Genomic DNA, 26,653 nt, shown 5'->3' on the forward strand with positions numbered 1-26,653 from the left:
TGCCCCACCTGCGCCCCGCCCCCGAGGACTCAGTTCATCAAGACTGGAGAAGCATGGGTAGCAAGGTTAGGGAGAGCCACCTAGATATTTTTAAAGATAACATGCTAGTATATCATCCAAACACAGCCTAATTTTTCATCTGTTCTTTCCTTTTCTTTGTAGCAGTTTCTTCTTTGCCAGAGTAGAACATGTATAAGAGGAACACCATCTAGTTAGGATTTACATTCTGTGTTTGATATAATTCAGAAGTATGTTAGCTCATGTACTCCTCTGCCTGATGCTCTTAGGTGTTCTGTGCAAATGGGCACAGAGTAGGCACTTGATATGATGTGTATGGAAAGAATGAATTGACTTGTCACTTAATCTGCAAAAAAAAAAAAAATGTATTACTATCAGAGAGCGGGGGGTGATTTGCTCAAGCATCAGCTAATAAGCAAAGAGTGGGAATTTTGAAACCAAATCTTCTCACTCTGAGTCCAGGGCCCTGCCCAGCACCATCACACCTGTCAGCCTGATGAGATAATTCAAGTCCTCCCTAAACTGGAGTCAAACTGGACACATTTCCAGAAGGGGCAACCACTGTTCAGTACAGTTTTTCCTGTGTGAAAACTTCTGACACATATTGATCTCATTGTTTCTTCAAGTTAGCGAAGGGGAAAATAAAGCAAAAGCAAGAAGAGAAAAGCAGTCTCGTTGGTACCTGTTTTATAAAGGAAATGAGGAGTCTGGCTCTTCAGTTGAAGGATAACTCTGAGAGTCCCCAACCAAGTAAAACTATGGAGAGGAACAGACTCACAAAGAAATAGAAGCTGGATGAAAATCGTAATTAAAGTAAATTATTTAACTAAACTTTAGGTATTTCACACAGGGAGGAGAAAGTACGAACTCCACCATTCCATTCAGTCCAGAGAGCATCTGTCTAAATGTTAAAGGCCGCATGTCCATTCCAGTACATTTATATATTCGCATTCCACGGCCGGATGCCACGTCCCCATTTGCTCTTCAAATAACTATTAATCTCTTTACACTTCTCCCCATGCTGACAAGAGCAGCTGTTTGTCTTGCCTTCTTTCCCCTCTGACTTCTGCAGCTCCTATTCCTCTCCTGTCCTCCAGCTTCAGCTTCCCCTCTTGACAGGTGAGGCAAACCTTCAGGTGAGACAACTGGGGGGTGGGGGCAGAGAATAAAACCTGAGGCCCCACCAGGCGTCCACACCCCGCCCCCGGCTGAATTCAAGTCCTCAGGTATGCAAGCCTGCAGCAGCGGCCTAGGAATGGGATTGAAAAGATCTTATTTGTGTTCAAGTTAAGGGTCAGCATGCAAAGCACTCCTGAGCGTCCTGTAGGAATCAGATAATGCTCCCAGAGGCACGTGCTTCCCTACAGCGGTACAATTAGGGAAGCAGCCGGCCCTGACAAAAAGGACAAAGAAACCGGCTGAGCACTTTCTCATAGGCAGTAAAATGCGTGGAGCCACCCCTTTCCTCCTCCTTCCAGCTACGCAGAATGGAACTGGGGCTAATTGTGGGCTTGGATGAGAACAAAGAAACATAGCCCTTTGAATTTTTTTTTTTTTTCAATATATGTAAAGAAAAGTTTTGGGACCAGCTCTAAAAAGCCAGTGAACAAACACTCAGTGCTTCTCAAAGGACTTAAGAGAAATGGAGAATGCCTAAATGAGTAAACCTCAGAGGCACAAAGGAGACCCCTGGAATAGCAGGAAGATTGAACATACTGGGTGGTACTAAAGAAGCAGAAACTGTATTCCCAGTCACTAATAGTCTGTAGGTGCTGATGGCTAAGCTTTTAAAGCCAGCATTTTTACTTCTATACAGTTCAGGGGAAATATTTTACTTAATAACAATAGAGTGTGCTTCCAAATCTAATGCCTCAACTTATGCATCATAAAGCTGCAATTCCCAGATGTAGACAAAGAGCTGCTTACTATCCAAGATAAGAATGGGAAAATGCATTTCAGTTCAAACTTTTTTTAAATTTTACTTTATGGAACCGTAAGTCAAGTAGTGTACTCAGGTGTCTTTAAAAAAAATTTAAAAGCCTAAAACCAACACTACTAGCTTTTAATTTGCCTAGAACACAAACAACAACAAACCCACCAAAGTTAAGGATTGCATGATTGGAAATCTACGTGGATACTTTGCAGAGCTTTGTTAAAAATCAGTGTCATAAACCTGCCATAGGAACCACATTTTGAAATTAATTTAAAAAGCATTCAGTTAACAGCAACAACAACAGTTTCTCATTTGCTTCTTTGACTTGACAAGAGAATGGACATGTTGACAGAGCAGGATTGGAGGCTGAGGGCAGATCAGTGTAGCCAAGAAGAACATGTGCTATGTAGGCAGGACCAGCAAAATCATTTTTGTGACCCATTGCAAAATGAAAATGCAGGGCCTCTTGGTCATAGATTATTGTTTCAAAATGGTGATAGCAGAGCATTAAACAAAACACAGGACGCTTGCTACCACACATTTTTGTATATATGAATGAAGCCAGCTCTGTACCAGGTTAATGAGAATAATATTCATCCCTCATTTTCCACCAAAGTGAACATGGTCGGGTAAGGGCAGAAATGTCTGTGCTCCTTCCTTATTATAATTCCATAAACACAGAGGGAAGAAACTTGTGTTATGCTGGAATGCTAATGTAATGCCTATTTACAATGACCAGTAGAAGAGCCTCAGAAGTTGGAACCTGACACTTTCACGCCAGTCAAAAAAACTGCCCTCAGGAGAACTCTATGGGGTCTCCTATGTCCCATGCATTTCTTATGTAACAAAAACTATTAGGATATTTGAAATGAAACAAAAAAAGTAGATTGTCCCTTTCTAACCACAAGGTATCTTGGTCTTGAAATAAACTTAACATACTCTATAGATATTCAATGAATGAATGAATGAAAAATGTTATATATCTACACTATCATGTCTGAAAGAGGAGACAGCCATCTTTCTACAAAACCTGAATGGCAAAATGAATACAATTTGCCTGATAAAGTAAAACAATTGATTTCTTCTGAATTCGAACAGATGCTTCATTTCCTATAAAATAACTTTGAAATAGAAAACTCATCACTTGGACCCTAGGTTTTTTACCAACATCTATAACTGGAATATATTCAGGTTCATCACAGACTAGCCGATCTGACCACCGAAAGGATGAAACACACCCTGGTCCCTGAGACTTATACTCCAGGTAATCACAGAACCCTTGGGGGTGTTCTGAAACTTGGAACTGTCATGAGAAATGTAGGGATACCCAGGGACTGAATCTCAAACTGTTTGCTTTCACCATTAGGAAAGAGTAAGTGTAGGTAAGAACTATTCCCAAATATAGAAAAGAGTATTTTCCTGTTTTTCTCCTCTCTTATGCCTTTTGCATAAGTCATTTGACGAGTGCAATTTAAGGACTTAGACACAATTTGTGTTTCTGCAAATCTTTCTCCTCCAATGTATCTGTATAAGAGAAATTGTGTAAGTCCTACTTACCAGATATTGTTATCTGTAATAGCCAATTTATGGCAACATGGCAACAATAGCCAACAGTCTATGGCAAGAAGTTAATAAAAAAATGAGAGGGGGCGCCTGGGTGGCTCAGTCATTAAGCGTCTGCCTTCAGCTCAGGTCATGTTCCCAGGGTCCTGGGATCGAGCCCCGCATCAGGCTCCCTGCTCCGCAGGAAGCCTGCTTCTCCCTCTCCCACTCCCCCTGCTTGTGTTCCCTCTCTCGCTGTGGCTCTCTCTGTCAAATAAATAAATAAAACCTTTTAAAAAATAAAAATAAATAAAAAAAAATAAAAAAATGAGAGCCAAATCAGGGATAGGAGAGGTTCCTGTTGGGATATAGACTCAAAACTTATTTACTTCCATTTAAACGTCCCCTTGTCACAGGAAACAATCACTTGCCCAAATTTTATTTGGAAGAAATTATATTTATAATCTATGATTCACTATGAAACAAGGCTGGGGAATTAAATATTCTTTGGCACTTACATTCCTGAATGGATCCTCATATTGCAAAAGCACTCTGAACTTAGACTGGTGATGTGGGGTCTAAGCCCCAGCCCTGCCACTGAGGTGCTGAAAAACCCTGTGTAAGGTCCATGCACCGCCTGGACCTTCGCTTCCTATTAGGAGATTGATTCTAATGATCAAACATAAAAAGCGCGTCCATTCTAACATTCTGGTGGATGACCACACTCATCCACGAAGTTATTTTAAAGTGCCATGAGGTTACTTTCAAACAATGAGATAACTTTTGTAGCCAAACCTAGAAATCGAAAATGTTTCAGGCAGCATACACACGCTTTCCTCAGCTGAGAGAGCCTTTCACCTCAGGCTTCGTGGAGGAGCTTTCGAGAACATTCTAAAGCCCCTCCTGGGAAAAGAAAACAGTTTTCCTCATGACCCTGGCTTGACAAAGCATTCATTCGAATATGCTCTAGCAGACAGTACTACATTTTCATCCCCAAATATCGTCAGGATAGTGACTTTTCAACAAGCACTGCCTTAGGGAGAAATACTTGTCATGTTTTAGTTTTCCATCACCTGCCTCACCTGAAGGAATGATGGTTTGTTTTATGCTAGAATTGAACACAACTGAGTTAAAGTGCTCCATTCTCAGGCCAAGAAGATATTTGTGTTATAATGTCAAATTTAAGTACCATCTTTCAACCTTAAGAATTTAGTTAGCATCATATTTTCCTCCAGACCAGATTTTGTTCCTTGTAAAATATTTCCCTTCTTTTATCTTCCAAATGATCCCCCAAAGTGAACATTTGGCGGTAAAATACACAGCTACCTTACCATAAATAACATGTAAGAATAAAGCACCTAAGCACACAGGATTTCTGACAGCAGGCAGAGAGTTTACTAGAAGGTTTTATGTTCTGACACAAAGTGCTGAGATTCCTTTGAGGTCTGAGATTCCGTAACTCAGGAAAGAGCTCCTGAAAAGCCCCAACCAATGCCAGACAACCGCAGGTGAGACAAATAAATACAAAGTGGGCTGATCAGGTGGACAGCAATGTCCACAAATACTAGATAATAGCATTTGAAAATCGAGGAAGTGAAAAGTGTTGAAAACTCAACCCAAATAGATCCACTTTACACTGTGTAGAGCTCAATTAAGAAAAAATAAACTTTATGTTATGATTACAGTCAGTACTCCCTTTTAGTAATGAACAAAATCATAATCATGAGTGCCTACATTCTGCAAGAAACTTTTGTCACCATCACATACCAAGGAAGCACTGGGCTGAGCAGAAAGTAGAAAGGTCTAATTTTAACATTCAATAATTCTAGTTACAGATATGAAGGGAAAATATACAGAATTTCAATTTCTTCAAAGTTGGAACAAAAATATGTTCGAGGATATTTTCAATCTGTAACAACAGCTATTTTGATAGCTTTATTTAGCAGAAGTAGTAATATGAAAAGAAGACAATACATAGTAATGAAAATTTTCAGTGAAGATTAGGCCACCCGTATGGAGAGCACACCACGGTGACTTTAGAGGCTCATCAATAGTGTCTCATTGGTTTTTGAAGTGAGTTTAAAATACTTAAAAATAATATATATCTATCAGACCATATAATATATATGATATATCTGTCTTATATTATATATATGATATAATATATCTGTCTACGCCTTGTCAGAAATTATGGCTTAAATCAATGGGGCGATTGAATGCGATTAACATTGAATCATAGGAGACAGCTTTGTTTACTATGACATGAAACTGAAGACATAGCAATTTCAATAGTGACCATCAAGATTTAAAAAAAAAAATCAGGAACATATGTAGCATCCATATTCAATCCTCTCTACAAAAAGAATATTAGCTATTACTACTACTACTACTACCACTTTTACTGCTACTACGAATAATCTTTCTGAGTCCTTAACTGTGCGTTTTCTAGTCTTCAAGTTCTATTTATTCATTTAATCCTCATGAGCTAGGTGGCATTATTATCCTATGTTTTACACATATTTTATAGATGAGGAAACTGAAGCTCCACAAGATTATGTGACTTGCTCAAGGTAGTAAGTGACAGAGCCCAAGTGAGAAACCAGTCAGTCTGGCTTGAAAACCCGCGTTCTTACGTATCTTTCATTCCAACTGCATGTAAATCTGAGTCACTTAAATTTCTGCCTGGCATTCTTAGCTAAAAATGACATATATCTTAAAAAAAAATAAAAAGTTTTCCATATTAAAGACAGGCTATAAAACTAGCCATTCTTAGAATAGGTGTAATTGCAAAGGGTGAGAGAGCCGGCTTCTTGGAGCTGCCACCAGAAACTCAGTGCAGATGAGATCCTGTCCCTCTCAAGCTTGAAGACCTTGAGCAGGTCCCTACTGTCTTAGAATCAAGGCCCCAAATCTTTAAAGTGGTCTATGCCACACTATTTGAAACTCTCTTCTTTGCTCACTAAAGAACCAGCAAATAGGCACTCTTCCATTTTTCAAAGGCAAACTCCTTTGGTCTATAGCCTTCACACTGGCAGCCTGTGTTAGCTCAGTGTCATCCCCCAGGAGAAGCCCTCTGCCCAGGTGGGTGCTCTCCTTTGTTTCGCACGGTGATACCGCCCGAAGTTTCACTTGGCATCACATAATTATAACTGACATGAATTATCTGTACAAACATATTTTTTTAACATAGGTCTTTTCTGCATGACCGTAGACCTATGAGAGATTCTATCTTGCTTATTACTGAGTGTCATATCTGGAACAGAGTTTGAGGCACAGTAGCTGCTCCAGAAAATATTTATTGAAAGAATAAGTGCAAATCATTTCAAAATAAAAATCACTTTCAGAAGATAATCTTTTTTTATACTAACACAACTAAGTGTTGATTCTTAAGCTGAAGGAAGTCTACCTTCCAGTCCAATTCATGTGTTTACATACTACTGCCAAATGAATGTTAGGGTGCATCTCCAAATAATCTCTCTGACCTTTACTCTGTGTTTTGCTTTGTTTTGGTAGGTGAGAACTATGCTTTTAGCTTCAGCTTTTATGGGAACTAGTAGCAGAATAGCCAGTCCTGTCACTCACAAGGCAATGAGTAATACTTGGTAGCTCACACCTAGCTGGGAAGTTTATTAATGAGCTTCTACTTCCTTAAAACAAACACATACACGTTTTTGTGCCAAGGCAGTATTTTTTACCTAATGGCCTAGAGTTTGTTTCTCATGCATCAGGGTCAGCAGTAAGAGTCCAAATCTTTGGGGTCATATAATTATTCACTTCCTAGAGATGGTGCTTGTGGCCAAATGCAGATTTTTTTTTTTCCTTTGGAAAGAAACCACCCAGAAACAAGCTTAGAGTGAGACGTTAGTTTCTGGCGGATAGACCACAAAATTTGTTCCCCCTCTCTAATTTCCATGATTTTCTACCCAGTTAGCTAGAAGTCAGTTTAGAATAATGCCATAATTAAGGGTGTACAATGCATGTTTTGAGGAACTGAGATTGTACTATCAGACTTATAAACCATTTCTTGCAAATGGTCTAAATTCATGACTTCATTTCGCAGACCTTATAATACACACACAGAGGTTGAAACACCAGCCTTGATTTGCAAATAGAAAAGTAAAGCATGAAATAAGAAGTATACTACTCCGTTTTACTATTCTATACATATTCAAATGAGAAACACTGTTTCATGCATTCTAATTTGCTTTTGCTTGTCAAGTTCTTTGCTGATTGCTACATTTTCCATTGTATCTGAGATTAAAGTTTTCAGTGATTTACTACGCTTTGTAATTAGACATGGTGACTTATGTAACATTGGAGTGTTCCTTTAAGCTGTCACTTTTAACTGCAAAATAAAACCAAAGTTTCCAGCTATGCAGAAGACATGCCTTACTTTGAAAAGACAGCCATCTATTCATTTCATCCTATTTACCCCCTAATGAAAGTAACAATCAATCAGTTTAATAATTATAACAGCTCCTTGGTATCTTATTTGAGCACGAAAAAACAAACAAAAAACTAGGACACCATGTTTAAGAACAAAACGACTTAAAGATTTCTCAGACATCCTTTAATAATAGTAATACCATAGAAAATGAAACAGGAAAGTGTTTGCAAATCATCAAGCTTATTCACCCAGAGCACCCAAATCTCTGGTGATGATCGAGAGACATGCAGGGGACAAAATGAATCAGGGACAAAATGAATCAGTGTGGAAGCAAGGGAACACTTTTAAGAAGTGAAGGCAAAGCAAGATAAAAATCTAATCTATTTCGTTTTTTAAAAAATCAAACACATTCTCCGTCCTCATGGGTAATCAATTAAATGAAAGCAGCATACACTTTACACTGTTTACCTCTGTGAGAGTACAAGTCATTTCTTACTCAGGAAACTTCCCTGTCCTTTAAAAACTTTCTTGCCACTTGAAGTATAATGGAAATAAATACCAGGGCTCATTTAAAAAATGAGAGAGAGAGAGATTGAGAAAGACTTATAAGATGTCAAGGAAAACCATGCCATTCAGAACATACAGGTGGAGACAAGGCTTCTACAATGTATGCAATCACTTGGCTTTTTGCACAGGTCAGTTACAAAGAGCCATTTCTGTAAAAGCACATACAATATGCCATATTTTTATCTGAAGATACCCCTTCATGCAACAGCAACAGACACATGCCTCCATCACCTCCAGGGACATCGTTTGGTGGTCCTGGAGAGGATACAGAGATAAATGCCAGACATCCCCCACCAACCAAGAGTCTTCAGTCTGGAATTGGAGAGAAGGCATCTGGTTCACAGGGAGAGCAATGAGGGATGAACAGAGAAGTGTGGAAAAAGTTCAGAAGAAGGGGGGGTTATTCGGATGTTTGGGAAGGAGGGGGCTAAGAAATTTTTAAGGGTGAAGTAGTCTCCCAGCAGGGCCTTAAAAACTGGAAACAATTTGACCTGAAGAGAAATATCTGGGGGGTGGTGTTAGAGTACAGAAAGAAGCCAGGAGAAGTACTTTCTCTGGAAACTTACTATTCTGATTTTCAGCCTTTCAAGCACTTTGGGACTGGCTATTAAAATCATTTCCCAGCCTAAGGCTTATTATGGGCTTTCGACTTCACGCAGTGTCACCATTTCTCTCTATGTCTGTCTGTGGAGTCCTCAACCTTAGTCTGGTGACAGTCTCACATGGTCTATTTAAAAGTAATCAAGCCATTCCCAAAACATCTGATGTTGCCTGTTGAGAGGGTAATGGTTTTCCTTTTAATTCTGATTCCATCAATAGAGTGACACTAATCCAGACTGATTTGAGTAAACAGGGCATATTCTCCATTGTCTCTGTGATCTGAGAAAGAATAAACTTGAGAAAGCTCACTGCCTGGATTGGAAATGGCCCCTTTGGGTATTTTTGTGCAAGCTTGAAAGGAAAAAGAAAATGCCTGTACAGAGTTCTTTCCAAGGCAAGCTGAGTTTGGGGGTGGTAATTCTCATCGGGGTATTATACTAAACTGCACCTATTAGTGGCTTTAGCACCAATAAGAAAGTAGAACTATTTCTTTTGTAGTGTTTCCAGAAGAGCTGACGAGAGTGTTTCATAAATTTCCGCCTCTGGCAACACACCACAGCTTGACTCAAAATTCCCTCTTTCAGCTTTTATAGGAAATCTTTTTTTTCTTTTTTTTAACCATTGAAGAAACACAGACAAGATGCAATTCAGATCACAGGTTTTGCATGAGATAACAATTTACACTCTACCCGCATCCACTAACATTCCAAAAATGTTTTATTGCCAGTTATTCCCTCACCTAGAACCAACATGTACTTTACCTTAACACCAGTTACTGAATTTTAGATTGAAAGGTAAATATTACCTGGTGAAGCCATCTTGCCATCTACATACCTGACAGCCTGAATTTACTTTGTCTTTGAAAAACAAACTTAAGCAGGGTGTATAAACTTAGTCATTACCAAATAAGAAATAAATTTAGAAATGAGAACTTCCCAAGATTTTTTTTTCAGAATTTGAAAAGGAATGCCTTTTGAATAGAATAGGTGTGCTATATTAACAGACCAAGTCAGAAAATTGACTGTGGGGAAGTACAAAGAACTGTTTCTGAAAAGACTTTACAGGCACTTTATTTAACTACTTTGTTCTGCAAAGGAGGTTGTAAGCAATGTGGTAATTTCTGGAACTTCACTGTTTCCCCTAATGTCTGCACAAAGTTGAAAGCAGGACAATTGTTTTTCAATATTGGATATTTTCAAAATCCACTTTATGTTAGTGGAGGGTTAGGTTTGTACGGAAGAGACAGGAATGAGATACAAGCTTGGACTTCCCCCCACTTATCAGAAAGGCCAATTCTCCCTCCTGCCCGCCTCTTTGCATTTAAATCAAGTCACTGAGTTACCTCCCCCAAGAACCTACCCTCACCTACCCCTCTATTATCTCCTTAATTGCCTATATTTTCTTCCTGGGTGAGATGGAAGTGATGAAGGAGGGTGTGGAAGGAAAGGATATTAAATTGGGGGGGGGAAGACATGTCTTCCCTCCATATTCCTGTTCAAGTCTTAAATGCAGATGTGTATCCTCATCCAAAATGAAATTTGAAAAATTTATGGCAAAGATTTTTTTCATTTGAGATACCAAAATCTTGATTTCTTTATTGTTGCTTTTTGTTTAATTGGGGGGGGGGGTGTTTGTTTCTTAAATGGGACATTCATATTTGCTTCTGCTCTATTATTTCCCAATTGGAATTCTCATCTTCAACAAATATCATACTTGGTATATTCTCTCACATTTAGCTCCAGGATTACTATTGGCATTTAGAGCACTGACCAGAGAAACAGTTTTCTTATCCTGATTCTAAGATGACTATTTAATAAAGTTAATTATAATTAACATAAAAATACCAGTCTGAATTTTGTTCCTAGCTTTGATAATTTTGATAATTGATAATTTTGCTTCTTCCCTGCAGGATAACACTTGTCATGCCTACAGCATGTAGACAGAGTTTTGAATCTTGAATTCTGAACATTGTCCGTGTTCTCAAAATATTCATAGGTTCGAGTTCTTAGTAAGATAGAAGTCCCTACCATATTTTGTTAATGTTTCTACAACAGCTTTCCATTTTGACATATATAGTAAATACAGATCCGTGTTTAAATCCACATTCTCTTTCCAAGTCAATATATCACGCTCTTTCATCTGGTCCTGTGCAGTTTTTCCTTGTATTTTTAGAAATTTTCTCGTCTACCCAGAATGACCTTCCTTCCCCACCTTGGCTAAAATCTGGTTCTCAGATTATGTGAGATGTTACCTTTGTCATGTACAGTTTGAACCTATTTTACTGTCTTTGAGAGACTTTACTATCTCTTCCCACATTCTGTCTCATACTGAAGTCATTTATAATACCTTATGTGCACCCTAGAATTGTGAATTCTCAGACACCAGTGGCTGCCACTTACTCACCTCTGCTTTCCCTACAGTCCCTAGCCCTGTGACTATACTTAATTAGCTCTCAGTAAATGTTGGGTTGTAAGGAAATGCTTCTTTCATGGGGGAAATAATCTAAGTGGCTTGTGGGTGGGATATCAAAACTACTGTATCTGTTTAAACTAAATTTATACTACTTTTCCATTTTGGGGTGGGGGTTGGGGAAAATAGTGAAATAAAGAGCAGGTCTTTATTTGTAGGGTGACCATATACTTTGTCTTCTAAGTGGAACCCTTTTGACAGTGAAAGTGGTTCTATTCACGATTACATTTGAATAGCAGGCATAAATTAGGACAAACCGAAACCAATGGTTCCCAACTTACCCAGGGCAGAGACCATAGCTATTAAAGAGAGCAACACACAGAGAATGCCTAAGTTGTATAAGACTTTAGACACAATCCATTTCTACCCTTCCAAAGGTTCCAGAGGAGTGGTGAATATTCCTGCAAAACAGACAGCCAATGTGCAAAGCAGAGAAATGCATTTTTATACTGGTAGGTGGTCTGAAGCAAAGCCATTTATCCTTCCACAATTGGAGCACAGCTCCAATTATACTACTCCTCTGTTCAAAATCCTTCCATAGCTTATCACTGCCACAATATTAAATGTGACATGGCCCTCCATGAGCCACTCTATCTGACATTTCTAACTTTATTTCCTAATCTTTTCATGCTTTTGATTCCATCTGAGCTATTTCACATTGCTGAATATACCAGCATTCACCCCAACTCTGTGCCTCTGCTGACGCTTGTTTCTTCACTCAAAATCCTCCTTCCCTCTCATACTTCAAGGACTTAGAAAGTTCTACCTGACCTTCCAAGTGCAGCTGCATCCTACTTATATAGACTTTCTTGATCCTCCTGTTTCGAGGTACTCTCTTTCTCTTTGATCCTTTATATTATCTTGCTCACACTTCTCATAAGACAATGAGGATCTGCCCTGTATTATAACTGTATGTGTTCATTTCCCCTATGAACTATAAACTTCTTGGTGTAGGAACTGTTCCTTACTCATTTTCATATCCTATGCACCATCTTATACATAACGGACGCTCAGTAAACGCTTATTTAAAAAGAGTAAGTCAGTCTTCTAACCTAAGTTTCTCCCCATTCAGTAGTAGTATTCATGACTATTGACAAAATTCAACTTAATGAAAAGGCATCAGTGAAAATTATAAAATGTTGAGAGAGGTAGCACATTAATAAACTCCATTTTACTATTTTCTTGTGCCTCCAAATTGTGTTCTTGGGAGATTAAGAAATAAATTCATAGCTTCACTCTTGGATCCACTGTTTTACCTTGACACTTCAATCTATTTTCTTCCAGAACCCAAATCCATTACTGTACTAGATGTTCTGCATAAGTGAATCAGTCCACTAAATTGGCACTGGACAATAATACTCCATCAGTCATCTGATTTTTTTCATCACACATTCAAAAGAAAATTCTGAGTCCATTGGACTTAGAAAACCTTTTGTCTTCAAAGTAATAAGACTTTCATGGAAATAAACAAGTTATTTTTCACAGAGGTATCTTTTGGTACCTATGTTCACTCTTCCTTATTTATTTTATAATTAAAGGAATAAATTAGGGTATTCAACAGGGAGGGGGAGTTTACTTTCAAAATATTACTAGGAAGGGAGGACTTTTACTTATACTCCTCTATCCCACAAGCTCGCGTATCACCCAAAGTAATCATATGCACCTCAAAGAAAGCTCAGGAACATCTGTGGCAATGTATTTCTCATCCGTTTAACCATATCCTTCCTTGATAAATCTAAAATCTCCTAACCTCAGACTTATACTCCCTTAAAAGGAAGAATATAGAATCCAGATTCTATACATTGTCTAAGAAAATTTTAGTAACTTTGCACTCAGAAGATGCATGTGGAATGATGAAAAGGCAACCAATATTTCTTTGGTTGCCATAGCTAACTAGACATTCATTCATGTTTCTTAGTGTACTCTCCATACCACAGTTGAGGATCACTGCTCTTCTAAAAAACAAAACAAACCAAACATGCTTTTTCCTTATCTAGGTAAAGGATAAGTGATTTATTATCACCACTCATTTTTCCAATAGTAGCAAAAGAAAGTATGATCTATGATCTGTGATCTAAGATCTCTTTCTCCCAGTCCCCTCTGGGCTTGAGGGCAACCAATTGTAAAACAAGCAATGCAATCTAAGACCATAGCATGGAGTGAGGAACACAGCCTGGCTGACAGCTAAATTAAATCTGCAGCTTCTGCTTCTTCCCTACTACGCTTTTACTTATGGCGCTAAACATAACAGAAGCACAACATGGGAAAGCTTGAGATAAGACCTTTATTAACTATTAAGAGAAAAATCACTCCCATGGGAAAAATGCCTCTTGGAGACAGCTTTAGGTTAGGAAAGACTGTTTCCCTTGACCATGCCGGCCCAGAGGTCAATTAAATGGCAAGGTCCTCAACTCTGAGATCTTATACTACTGCCTTCTAATTACTCTTCTTGCTCTCAAGTAGATTTGCACTTCAGTTCTTTACTTAAACTTTTTTGGGGGCATTTACGGTGAATTACAATAGCCCTTTCCAGAATGCATTCTATTTCTCTTGATATGAAAGAGAAAAAGGTTAAATTAAGTAAACGGGACTGACTTAAACACCTATGGCTCTCTGGACTACAGAAAGAGTGACCATTAACCTTGATTTGTAAAATGAGGCATCTCAGTATATGAACCTTGAAGTCCCATTTAGTTCTAGAGTACTGGAACCCATTCACCAAAGTACCTTTCCATCTTCACACAGAAACCCAGATAGAGATTTTTAATAAAAATGTCCTAAATGTCCCTCTAAGGAAGATTTGAGAGTTTCTGTCTGTTTCTCTACGCCCCCCCTCTCCTTCTCGCACACACGCGTGCACGCACACATACAAACGCACACAGAGCCCAGTTTTTTGGCAAGAAAGTTGAACTAAAACTTAATCTGTGAGGAATTTCCTTTCCTTTGGGTCTCTCTCTCCAAGTCTGAGACCAGTCCCAGAGGCCATGTCATTCAAGCCTGGCACACTGGAATGGTGCTTGCTTGAGGCCTCTCTCCATTGTAATCCAGGGGTAGCTCCTTCAGCCGTGCCTGTTACATCCTGCCCATGTTCTCCACCCTTCCGGACCCCTTCCTGTTCACTAACAGCTTCCCCAAATCCAGCTCTGCTTGGAGGGAAAGAATTGGAAATTTGCGGAACAGGGGGTAGAGAAGGATCAGTGTTCTTCTATTGTTTTTGAGTTATCGACCCAAAGAAGTTACTAGCAAATTAAATTTAAAAATTATTCGAAGTCAGAGATTGGGTTATAGTTTCAAAATCATTTTCAGTCTCATGGGGAGTTCCATGCCTCTTTATTCTTAATCTGTCCAATTTTTAAACAATTTTTGTGTGATAATAGATCACTGTTTCTGTATTGATGGTTACTAATGAACGTTATCTCAAGATGAATCCTAAAACGTTACCAACTTTTGCATTAAATTTCCGGATTCTCAGGGCCATGCGGTCCCAGACATTTTGTATAGTCAGATATAGAACTGTATTTTTACAGAGGACTAGATATTAAAACGTAACCCTATACAGCAAAGAAAACCATTGTTAAGCAATAGGATGAAAATGAAGCTATAAAAATTACGCATAAAACACACATTAGTGGAAGGATATAAAATTCACCACAGCTGTTGCAGGAAGGTAGAGAAATTCAGCCATATTTTTTCATAGATATCCTCTTATACACATTAGCAGCATTCCAAGAGAAAACAGACAACTTGAGCACCTAACTATACACATTTACCTAAAGTTTTGAAAACTGTAAAGCCATGGAAAGGTATTTTCTCTCACGGTACGGGCGCTCTATGCTCACATATGACATGATTCTTTTGCCTCCATAAAAGGCAAGAGTTCCTACTGGTATCGTCTAAGCAAAACATTTATTCAGTTTTTCCCTTCATGAGAAATAATAATTACTTTCCACTTTGCATCAACTTCATACTTTTCTTATAGATATCTCTAAATCACCTTTCTTTTCTGCCCCTTCCTACTTAGACACGAAGGCAGATCCCAGCCTGCTTATAAATATATGTGTGAAATAGCTTGTGAACAAACACAAAGTCAGACATGATATGACTGACAGACCACCTCTCTAGTGATTAAAACTGGCCAACTTGGGATCACATAGAAACAAGATCATCTTTAAAGTCACCTCCAATTTTTTTAACCATTTGGTAACATTTTAAGCTAACTTTCCATATTAAAGCAAAACAAGAAACTCAAGTTTCTCCACTGAGGACAAGCATGCCTGCTTGAATGTTTTAAAGGAAAATAGGCACTTCCTTTTCCTTCTGTAGATAACTCGATATTTCCCCTGCTATATTTACACAGTTCAGGTGTCTAGACAATAGCACGGTCAATATGACAGTGCAGGCCCTGCTTTGTTGCCCTTTGCACGACTCTTCCTTTTGCTGTGTGCACCCGAGTCCTATGCACTTTGTTTTGATTTTTAAGGAGCTCAGTTTGAGCATTCCAGTCTACTTTTCCAAGCATTTCCCTGCAAGCATTTTCATCCGAAACACTGAACTCATGCTCACCACCCGCGCCTGCCCCCCTCCCCAACCTGATTAGTGTCAACACAGCTGCCCTATTCTGAGGAATGTAAACTAATATTGTTGTTAGACCTCCCTCAACCTTAGGAAACTTCCTCAAAGCCTTGCAGTCTCTTCAGGAGTTTTGTTTCCGTATCCCTTTGCCCAGTGATTTAAGTCCCGGAGACAAATTTGAGGAGAGATCAGAGAGGCAAATCATCAATTCCTTACCTAAAATCCTATATGCTATGATACACATTGCCATGTACTCATGTATAAATATTTAATAATGCATTGCCCCCAATAACTTTGTCATTATACAGTAAAAGTCTTAAGTCAATCACCGGACAATAGGGACATTAGTGAAGTCCCCTGAGGATTTAGATGGGTCTCTGGATTGATAGAATTCAAAACGAAGATGGTTTTTTAAAAAAAAAATCTCACCTGGATTATTTTGAAAAAGCTTCATTTGCTTTTAGGATGAAGTCTGGAGATAGAACTGAGAACTTAACTGAGTTAAGACACAGTCAACTAATTTGTCTTACTGGTACGTGAATACCCAACAGAGGAGTCATTTCCACGTATCTAGCAGAATGTGAGCTTCTCTCCCAGTCTGTTCTTACAAAAAGTGGTTTTACAAACTCCTGAATATTGGGTTTCTTCAAATACATAATGTCACCCAGAAAATTTTCTTCTCCCTCTTCTCCTATTATTTCATCTCCTACTTAAAGGGAAAAAAAAAATCTTACAGTCACCACAGAAAACATTAACCAAGAAAAGGAGATTCCTATACACAATTTGCAAAAACATTACATTGGGTGACCAAGAACCACAAATATGTAAGCTTTTATTTAAAAAACAAAAATGAAAAAGCATCTCTAAATGGAGTGCTAAAATCTAAAATCCTTACCTCACTAAATTGAGTCTGGGCATTGTTTTCCAGGTACAACATGTTAGCAGTAAGATTGATCAATGCCGCTGTCCTCTCTTCTGGCTCCAGGATTTTGCCAACCCCCCCACCCCCTCTGAGACCCTGACAATAGGAATCTACTAAGAAGATAACAGAACTCAAGTCCCTCTCTCTCTTTCTCTCTCTGTACATAATTTTAGGTTCCCTAATATATACCCAACTATAGGCATGAGGGGGCGGGACTCTTCTCTTTACCTGTCCAATCCATCAACTTCCACCTGGAGTCCTCCACTCCAATGGAGTGAGGCCTCTCCCATCTCATTAAGTAGTTAGAATTCCTTATCACCAATCTTTAAAAGAAAAAGAAAGAAAGAAAAAAAAAAAAAAAACAGGAGAGAGACAGGTAAAACTTTCCCTTGCCTCTTTCATAAGAAAGTGCTCTCTCCTAAAAACAAAACAAAATCTCCCCAAACAAACCACAGACCTTCCCACCACCAGGACTTAGAGAAGGCTTTTCAGAAGGTTATTTTGCACTTTGCAACTGAAAACTAAAACTTCAGGGAAAGCTTTTGGAAGCCTTTTTTTTTCTTTTTTCTTTTTTAAATTAGATGTGGAGTTTTAAGAATGACTACATAAAGTTAGGAATTTCTAACTAAATCCTAAATACTCAAATCCATTTCTAAATACTCAAATCCATGGTTATATTTTCTCAATATAAAAGTTAAAATCCACTGCCGGATAGTTAAAAAATTTTCAACTTATTCTCCACAGAGAAATGCCAGTGACTTAACACAAAGTTATGCCAACAGCAGTCACTCAATTTTTCAGAACAATTTAAACCATCAGTCCCGTTAACTTGTGAAAACAAACAAACATCCATATTATGTACAGGAAATAGAAATCCTGGGAAAAGTGCCCATTTTTTTAAGCCTTAAAAAAAAAAGCACCACTTCTTTCTATCATTATTTCTTGGGACATGGAATCAATACAATAGCTTATGTACTTGAATATTTTCTCTATTATATCCAGTTTTCATTAATGCTCCAAGACATTATCTTTTTCTATAAACAGTTAATAAATTACAAATAGAAAGAATAAATCTTAAAGTGTGAGAAACCCCAATTGGCTTTTGCCTTTAAAATATATCTACATAAACACATAAGAACATTATTGTAGAATCTGGCCTTGGTTACCATAATTTAGTGAAGGTGAAATGCACCCTGATGGTTATGGTTTGATTCACTAAAATACTCTTGTTACTGCTGAGTACGCTATGTAATTCAGTTAGATCTATATCAAAATATCACTCCCCACCCCGCACTTGGAAGGCCAAGTCCCTCTGTCCTGCCTGAAAGGTACAACTGGCCGAGACAGCTAGAAGTGGATACTTAGATTTTTTTTTTCTAAAATTTAAAAGATAAGAAGATTAGAAGAAAATTAGAAGCCAGGCTCGGTTGGTATATAAACTTTAGAAATTAAGTTTGCAAATATATTCAGGACCTTAGACTTACCTCCTTTTTACTTCTATTTTTGCATCCATGTGATTATTGGCATATTTATTTTAAAGCTCCTGAGTCACTGGTAAGAAAGCTTTTTTTTTGCAAAAATTTTCAATAACATCATTTGAAAATCAGGTGTCAAAGAATATGACAAAGCCCTATAACACTACAAATTTATATCAGACATAATGTGCATTTTTTTCTCTGAAATATTAACCAAATGAGCTCTGGGTACAACATGCCGTATAATTATTTGTATCATGTATTTAAATTCTATACCCACTGACAGCTTTTGGGTCAACAGTGAAGAGCAGATTGTTGCTTCCTTAATCCATGCTCTATTCCAGTGGTTCAAAAACTTGGGTGACCCTAAGAATCATCCAGAGTGCTTCTTAAAAACAGATGTGTGGACCTGGTCCCAGCTGTATTTTGCGCAGCCCATGAGGCAGTTCTGAATGAATCAGGCTCAGGAATCAATGTTGTAAAGTAAATGCCATTAGGACAACTGCCCAGAAAGTCAATATTGGATCATTTTTTTTACAATAATGGGGTAGCATACCTTTTTGAACCCTAAATGTAGGGCTCACAGACTCAAATGTTGATAATGTTCCATCAAATGTAAACACATTTCATCTTTTACAAAGTCAAAAGAGTCCCAGCAGGATGTGATGGACTAAAATGCCAAAATCTTTCTATTGACCAACTCATCCTTCAGCACAATCGGATCTGAGGATGATGGTCTATGTCTAACATAGCTACCAAGATTCTGGGCAAAACCTAAGACACGTGTATCTTATCTATCTATCTGTCACTGCTATTTGGGTGCTTTGGGCAGCTGAGGGGAAAGAGCACAGGACTGGGGGTTGTAGGAATAACTAGGAAATATAGGCTGTAATCCCAGCTCTGCCTTTAGTTAGCCCTGTGCCTCTGGGGCAGGAGTGAACCACTCTGGATTCAAGTTCCTCATTTGTGAAATGAGAGGCAGAACTAAATGATTTCTAAAGACCATTACAACAGTTAAGAGTCTCTGTCCAGAATCCATGGAAGCAAGTTAGAGGATTATTTGCATTCTTCTTATTTTACTTGGATATTTATATGACAATCTGCTCATCTCCAAACTGTGCAGTTGAAGCCATCAAGTTTTACAGATACCAAGATGCTTAAAGGACTTAAAGAAAAAGGTACAGTGTGGGGCGCCTGGGTGGCTCAGTTGGTTAAGCGACTGCCTTCGGCTCAGGTCATGATCCTAGAGTCCTGGGATCGAGTCCTGCATCGGGCTCCCTGCTCAGCAGGGAGTCTGCTTCTCCCTCTGACCCTCCCCCTCTCATGTGCTCTCTCTCTCTCTCTCTCTCAAATAAATAAATAAAATCTTAAAAAAAAAAATAAAAAGGTACAGTGTATTGTGGGGGACAATCTGTGTTTTTTGTTTTTAGTATCCTCATGATAAAAACTAAGCTAATATTTACCAATTCATTTAAATTCAAACTTAGCACACACATTGACATAAAAGAGTTAACTAAAGTGCATCTGATAATGTTTCATTTCAGAACTGGTATATAAATATCAAGCGTTTACTTAAGCAGGAGGTTACAGAGAAGCAACGATTCTCTCTACTCCCCACGCAATAATGCTTATCCTGGGATCTCAAAGGTTTAGTAATGTGCATTAACTTTCCTAACGACTTAGTGATGTATGTAAGTATTATTATCCCCATTTTGCAGATAAATAAACAAACTCAAAGATTTGAAGTGGGTTTCCCAAGTCCTCAGGAGTCAGAACAACTCTATTAAGAGCTCACAACTTTCCATTCTCAGCCCTTTCTCCCAGATTCCTCAAAGCTTCGTGGCCTCAGAATGAGGGGTCAGTGCTGCCCCTTGATGAGACTACCACTGTTATAAATCCAGTTCCCTGGGAATAGAAGTCGTCCAAGATGTGGGATCACCATTTCTGATTTCCAGAAATAATACTGCTAACATTTTGTTGGCTATCCTCCTGAACAGTTATTCCTGTAGGAGCTCTTTATATTTTATAGATAATAACCCTTTATTATCAGTGCTGGAAATATTTTTCTGCATGTGTGTGTCTGGTCTTTCAAACTTATATATAGTTTTATGGGTTGCTTTCTGGTGTAGAAGAATCCTAATTTTTCTACAGTCAAATTTATCATTTTTCCCTTATGACTTATTATTTTTCTTTTTTTAAAGATTTTATTTATTTATTTGTCAGAGAGAGCAAGCAAGAGTGGGAGGGAGCTAGCGAGTACAAGCAAGGCAAGTGGCAGGCAGAGAAGCAGGCTCCTCACTGAGCAAGGAGCCTGATGCGGGACTCGATCCGAGGACCCTGGGATCATGACCTGAGCTGAAGGCAGATGCTTAACCAACTGAGCCACCCAGGCAGATATCCTGACTTATTATTTTGCAAGCATAGTTTGAAAGGCCTCTCCCAGCCCAACATTATAAAATTCTTCAACCATATTATCATCTCATATTATTATGGCTTTTAACATTTTTTCACATGCAAATCTTTTAACTCTTTGGAATTTATATTGGTATGAGAAACAAGTGAAGATCCACTCCCTCCCAAAACAGATTACTTACCTTTACCATTTTATTAAAATTTTTTTTTCTGATTTGACATGTTATCTTTATAATATAACAAGTATCAATGGTTCCATTTTATATCTCTACGTAAGAAAGTTAAGCAAGTGTATAAATCCTTGGCATACATAAAACATTTGCTTGAACTTCTTAATCCATGTGTGTGAAGTTGGGTAAGGAATAACATGGTACCTACAACATTCTAAAAAGTAAAAAAAAAAAAAAAAAAAAAATGGAAGCAATTTTGTGTTCCTGGATCTGTATCTGCCCCCAGTGATTGGAGGTAGGTGTAGAAGGTGGGGAAGTCCTTAGGTTTCATGAAGCCACAGATTGGAGATCAGTGTTTCAGTGGCTTCCCTCATGAAGACATCAGTTCTATTGAATTGAGAGAAAAGAGAAGTTAAAGAGGCTTGGGTAAATTTAGCCAGGATTAAGTAGACATTTATTAAAGGAAACAAAAGACTGGTGACTTGTTTTTATAGTAGCAGTTGAGACTCCAAGAAAGAATACATACCTGATTCTAAACATATCAAACTTTCTATGCTTTAACCACATATCTACCTGAATGAAGTAGAAAAATGAATATCCAGTGATGTCCTTACTTCCCCTGCCTCCCCACGAGAGTCCTCCTCCCCATCACTTTATCTTTCCTAAGGAACAACTCCGACCATGTCACTTCTCAAGATGCCTCTATGTCAATGGAACAAAACCAACTACAGTTGACCCTTAAACATGGATTTGAACTACACAGGTCCGCTTATTTGCAGATTTTTTACAGTATACTACAGTAAATGTATTTTTTCTTCCTTATGATTTTCTTAATAACATTTTCTCTAGCTTACTTTATTATAAGAATTTGGTATATAATACATAAAACATACAAAATACGTGTTAATGGACTGTTATATTATCAAGAAGGCTTCCAATCAACAGGAAGCTTTGAGTAGTTAAGTTTTGGGGAAGTCAAAAGTTATATGCAGATTTTCAACTGTGCGGGGGTCAGTGTCCCTAATCCTCATATTGTTTAAGGGTCAATGTACTTCCCACAGACACTGAGGGCCCTTCACAGTCTGGCTCCAAGCTATGCTCTCAACCACACTTTCCATATATTCCACTCTGCTTGCCACATGCTGGCACTAGCTGACCATTCCTGACCCTCTGCTCAGTCTAGTCCCTCAGTCTGGAATGTCTTCATTCTCTTTACCTGATCCATGAAAACATTTTCAGTTTCCTTAAACACCACCTTCATGAGAAATTCTCCAATTCCCCATTTTTTTTGTTCATCATATCACATTAAGTGTCTAAAAACTTGATATGTTCAATTGAACAGTTAATTCTGTAAGAAAGAATTAGAAGGTTGAACAGTAGATTATTTTACTCAAGGTATTTATTATGACACAGATGCCCTTCCTGTGGGAATTAATGCACAGTATCTAATGAAAAGAGAAAAGAGAAAAAAATGATGGTTTCAATCTAAGTATAGTACCTCAAGTTCTTAATAACTATTTATCAAAAGGAAAATTGTCAGAATAATAAATCTGCAATAGTTAAAAAAGATTGGGGTTTTATAGAGCATGTGTGAAAGCTAAGAAATGTTGGGACTTTCCAAGCTGCCACAGAACAAAATCAATTAGATCATTTTGATGCCAGCTACCATAAAGGATGGCCAACACAGAACACACATTAGAGCCCTAATCCTTCCCAAGTGATTTCATTCTCCTCCTGCTCTGGATAGGTGAGAAGAATTAGCATTTGTAGAAACTACTGAAAGCCACTTAATTAATTCACCAAATCAATGTTCTCTTTATTCTAAGGCTAAGTTCCAAAGCAAGATATTTCAGGATCACTAGCTAGACTGAAAAATGAATCTTATAGGCATACAAAGGGAACTGAGTTCTATCCTAAATCTTACAGATGTACTCAGGCTATCATTTTTTATTTTTGTCAACTGTCAAATAGAAGGTAAAATGGTGACAGGATTTAGATTCTCTCTCTCTTTGTACTTTGAATGGGGCAGGCACTCTTCAAAGAGCTTAATATATATCAGACGTGGTTAATTCTCATACAAAGTTATCATTTAAGTACTGTTATTGTTCCTATCTTACAGATAAAGGTGAAGACACCAAAATGCAGACAAATACTAAATGATGAAATCAAGAGCAGAACATGTATATTTTGGCCCCCAAATCCACACAAACCCTGTGCTGTTCAAGAAGATTATGTCTTCATACCTCCTCCCACCCCAATATTTATCCCTCCTTCAATGCCATGTTCATAGCTCGTTTACCAGACACCCCACTCTATGATTATTTTAATAACAGTATTGTTAACCACTTCCCCAAATTTAGATAGTGTCTTACTTTGGAAGGACTCCAAAACAGTCCAGGTAAAGAGATGCACAAATGCACACAGATAAGATCATCTCTCCTAGCACTGCCTTTAATTTGCATTTGAATTTTTAGATTACAAAAGTCATGTGATATTTAGAGCAAAAAATGAAAAATAAAAAAAAAAATTTACATGCCATCTATCTGTAAGCAAACTTCGCAGAGAGAATTACTGTTAAGTTTCCATGATCTATCTTCCTCCTCTCTTTATGTATGTATTCTGCAAACAAAGCTAGGATCATGTTATATATATATATATATATACATAGCTATCATACTATTATGAGCATTTTCCCATGTTAAGTATTTCTACCACTAAACAGACTGGGTCAAAAGTTATGAACTTAAGTCTCCTCATGGGTATAGAATCAAGTCGGTTTCCAAAAGGGCGGCATCAGTTGCATTTTTATGAGGATAAGGACCACAATATTGAGGATTATCTTTTCCAATTATACAAACAAAAATAATTATTTTCTTATTTTAATATGAGTCTCCCAGATTATGAGCAAGATTAAATATATTTCAATACATTTAGTAGTCCTTTGCATTTCTTCTTTAAATGATGTGTTAATGTCCTTTGCTTTCCCCTCCAATCCCTACCCCACTGGAGGAGTAGTGTTTTTCTTATTAATAAGATATTAACCCTTTGATATTTTTGTCACATGCTTTCCAATTTTCTTTGCTCTTTTAGTATTATATATATTGAAATAAGAACTCTGATGACTTTATTACATAAAAATTACTTCTTTTTTGTCATTTATCCCATAACCTAGACATAACCCCTGTTAAAATTTTGGTATATTCTCTTCCAGAGATATATACTGCACACAACTCTGTACTTATGATAGTATACATTAAAGATATATTTGTTAAGTATGTATATGTGTCTGTGTAAATATATGCATATGCCTATTTTTAAAAATTAAGCTGTTAATATGACTGTATACTCAAGTAACTACATGTATTTTTTTAAACACTGTTTTTATTTTTTTATTATGTTACGTTAGTCACCACATAAACACTGTTTTTAAACTGCTACACAGCATTGTTAAATTAATTTAGCCATTTCATATTAATTGGGCATTCATTTGCTTCTATTTTTCTTTAACACTATAACTTTATTTTTTTATGTATTTATTTTTAAAGATTTTATTTATTTATTTGACAGAGAGAGAGAGCACAAGCAGAGGGAGCAACAGAGGGAGAGGGAGAAGCAGGCTCTTCACTGAGCAGGGAACCTGACGCAGGGCTGGATCCCAGGACCCTGGGATCATGACCTGAGCAGAAGGCAGATGCTTAACCGACTGAGCCACCCAGGTGCCCCCAACACTATAACTTTAAAACAAAAAGTATTCTACTGTGAATTAAAATACATTATTAGAAGCTGAATCATTCAATTAAAAGACATTCAATGTTTAAGGGCCAATAGATATTACTACATTGATCTCTGGATATTATACCTGTTTATCTTTAGACTAACAATATAAAACATAGTGAGTTTACCCTACCACAACATCATTAGCAGCTACTATTACTTAAAATATTTTTCACAGTTTAGAGTAAAAATGCACAAACAAAATTAACTTCCTTCTATTGCTATTATACATTATTCATTAAAATGAACATATTCATCTCCATCCCCATTGATTGCTCTGCTTTGGAAAGTGCAAGTCTTTAAATCAAACTAAGTTGTATTTGAATACTGGTGTGTTTGCTTAGATTTTTTGAACCTTCATCTATAAAATCAAAATATCACGCTATATTTTATACATATATATTATATATATATATTATATATATATATAATATATATAAAACATTTAACTTTCTAACCAATCTTCTGGAAGTCATTAGCTTATGATAAGTTCTAAATAGATTTAAATACCTTTTATCCTTTTATTTATTCGTATTTATTCATATCTGTAGTTCTGGACATGGCTACTGGATACCTTCTATAAATTCTTATTTCCATAAATACTAGATTTTTTAGTGTTTCACTAACTTTCATTCTCCTTTGTCATAGCCTCCAAATGGCTGCTACCACAGGAAGAGGTCTGCAATCAGTTGCCAGCTTGGAAAGGTGGAAAGAGCTCTGGAGTCACCAGCAGAAATCTGGGGTTTAGGTGTCACCTCTGTGCTTTTAAGTGAGTCCCTTTTTTTGAATGGATAGATCGTGAACAAATATTCATTCAAGCTAATTGCACAACACATCACCCTTCCTTCTAGTTTCATACTGAGATATATTTCAATACAATACCAACTTTTAAATAATTTCCCCTACCTAAAACAATAGAAAGGCAGTCCATTTTGCATTTAAGAATCATGCATGGAAGGGTATTATCCCAAGAGTCATGGACTTTGGGCTAAGCTCTGGCTCTGAGAGTAAATTGATATTACATAAAACAGGACATTTCCCTGTCCATTTTGTAGTTTTCCAATCCGTTCATTGGACTTAGTTTTGTTATATATTTGGCTTCCTATATTATTATGATTCTAGTCTCCTTGAAGTTTGTGTTTGTCTATTTAACCATAATATAAAGTTTACTCTATTGATGAAGACTGACAACGTCCCTATCAACTTTATATTTCATACCTTTTCCTTGTGGCATTTCCTTCCTAAAAAGCCTGTTAGGTAGTTGATTTTATAGACCAGTTGATTTCTATGATGTTTTCAGCTGTAGAGATTTTAGGCTTTACTTTTAGTTCCTCTATTTTTCTCTCCTCAGCAAGAATACTGGGTTGGCGGGGGGGGGGGGGGGGGGGGGGGGGGGGATGGCTCATTCTCCCTGGAGGCTGTACTTAGAGGCAACTCAGCTTTCTTTCTTACACAAATTCTCTCCACCCTTTCCAGGAAAAAAAGAAAATCCCTAGGCAAAATAAAAAGGGGGTGCATTCACTTTGGAATCCTGGATAAACTCCAGGGAAAAATCACACTTTGCCTATTTTGATTCAAACTCTCAGAGAATTCCAATGTCCTTTTAGGGTTTCAAGTCACTGGTCTGCACTCACCATTACTTACAGGACATGTGTTCAGTTGGTAAACCCACTATAGCTTCAGGAAACAGGATGGACAAGTCACTGGTTTATTACTTTGGGAAAACATGGAGGATCCCATCCTTGAATCTCCTGCTGCAGTATATACATCATCTTTTCTTAGGGACTGAGGTGGATGGACTGAACCATTCCT

At 37.6% G+C, this 26,653-nt stretch overlaps 1 protein-coding gene across 5 annotated transcripts in view; it reads right to left on the bottom strand.

Moving 5' to 3' along the window:
* TP63 (tumor protein p63) overlaps positions 1-26,653 on the bottom strand; it is a 232,791-nt gene that overhangs the window by 83,625 nt on the left and 122,513 nt on the right. Inside the window, exons 1-2 of one of the 5 annotated variants that reach the window (XM_078068038.1) lie at positions 16,984-17,092; positions 16,518-16,572 (exon numbers count right to left, since the gene is read on the bottom strand). The exons of 3 other annotated variants lie outside the window; for them this stretch is intronic. Coding sequence is in view for 1 of the 2 variants with exons in the window: in XM_078068034.1 (XP_077924160.1) it covers positions 16,984-17,025 (42 nt within the window). In the remaining variant the exon portion in view is untranslated. Of the gene's footprint in view, positions 1-16,517; positions 16,573-16,983; positions 17,151-26,653 lie in introns of those variants that run through there. One more of the 5 variants, XM_078068034.1, reaches the window with a different exon arrangement.

Source organism: Halichoerus grypus, chromosome 1, assembly GCF_964656455.1.
Source record: "Halichoerus grypus chromosome 1, mHalGry1.hap1.1, whole genome shotgun sequence".
Classification (NCBI taxonomy): Eukaryota; Metazoa; Chordata; class Mammalia; order Carnivora; family Phocidae; genus Halichoerus; species Halichoerus grypus.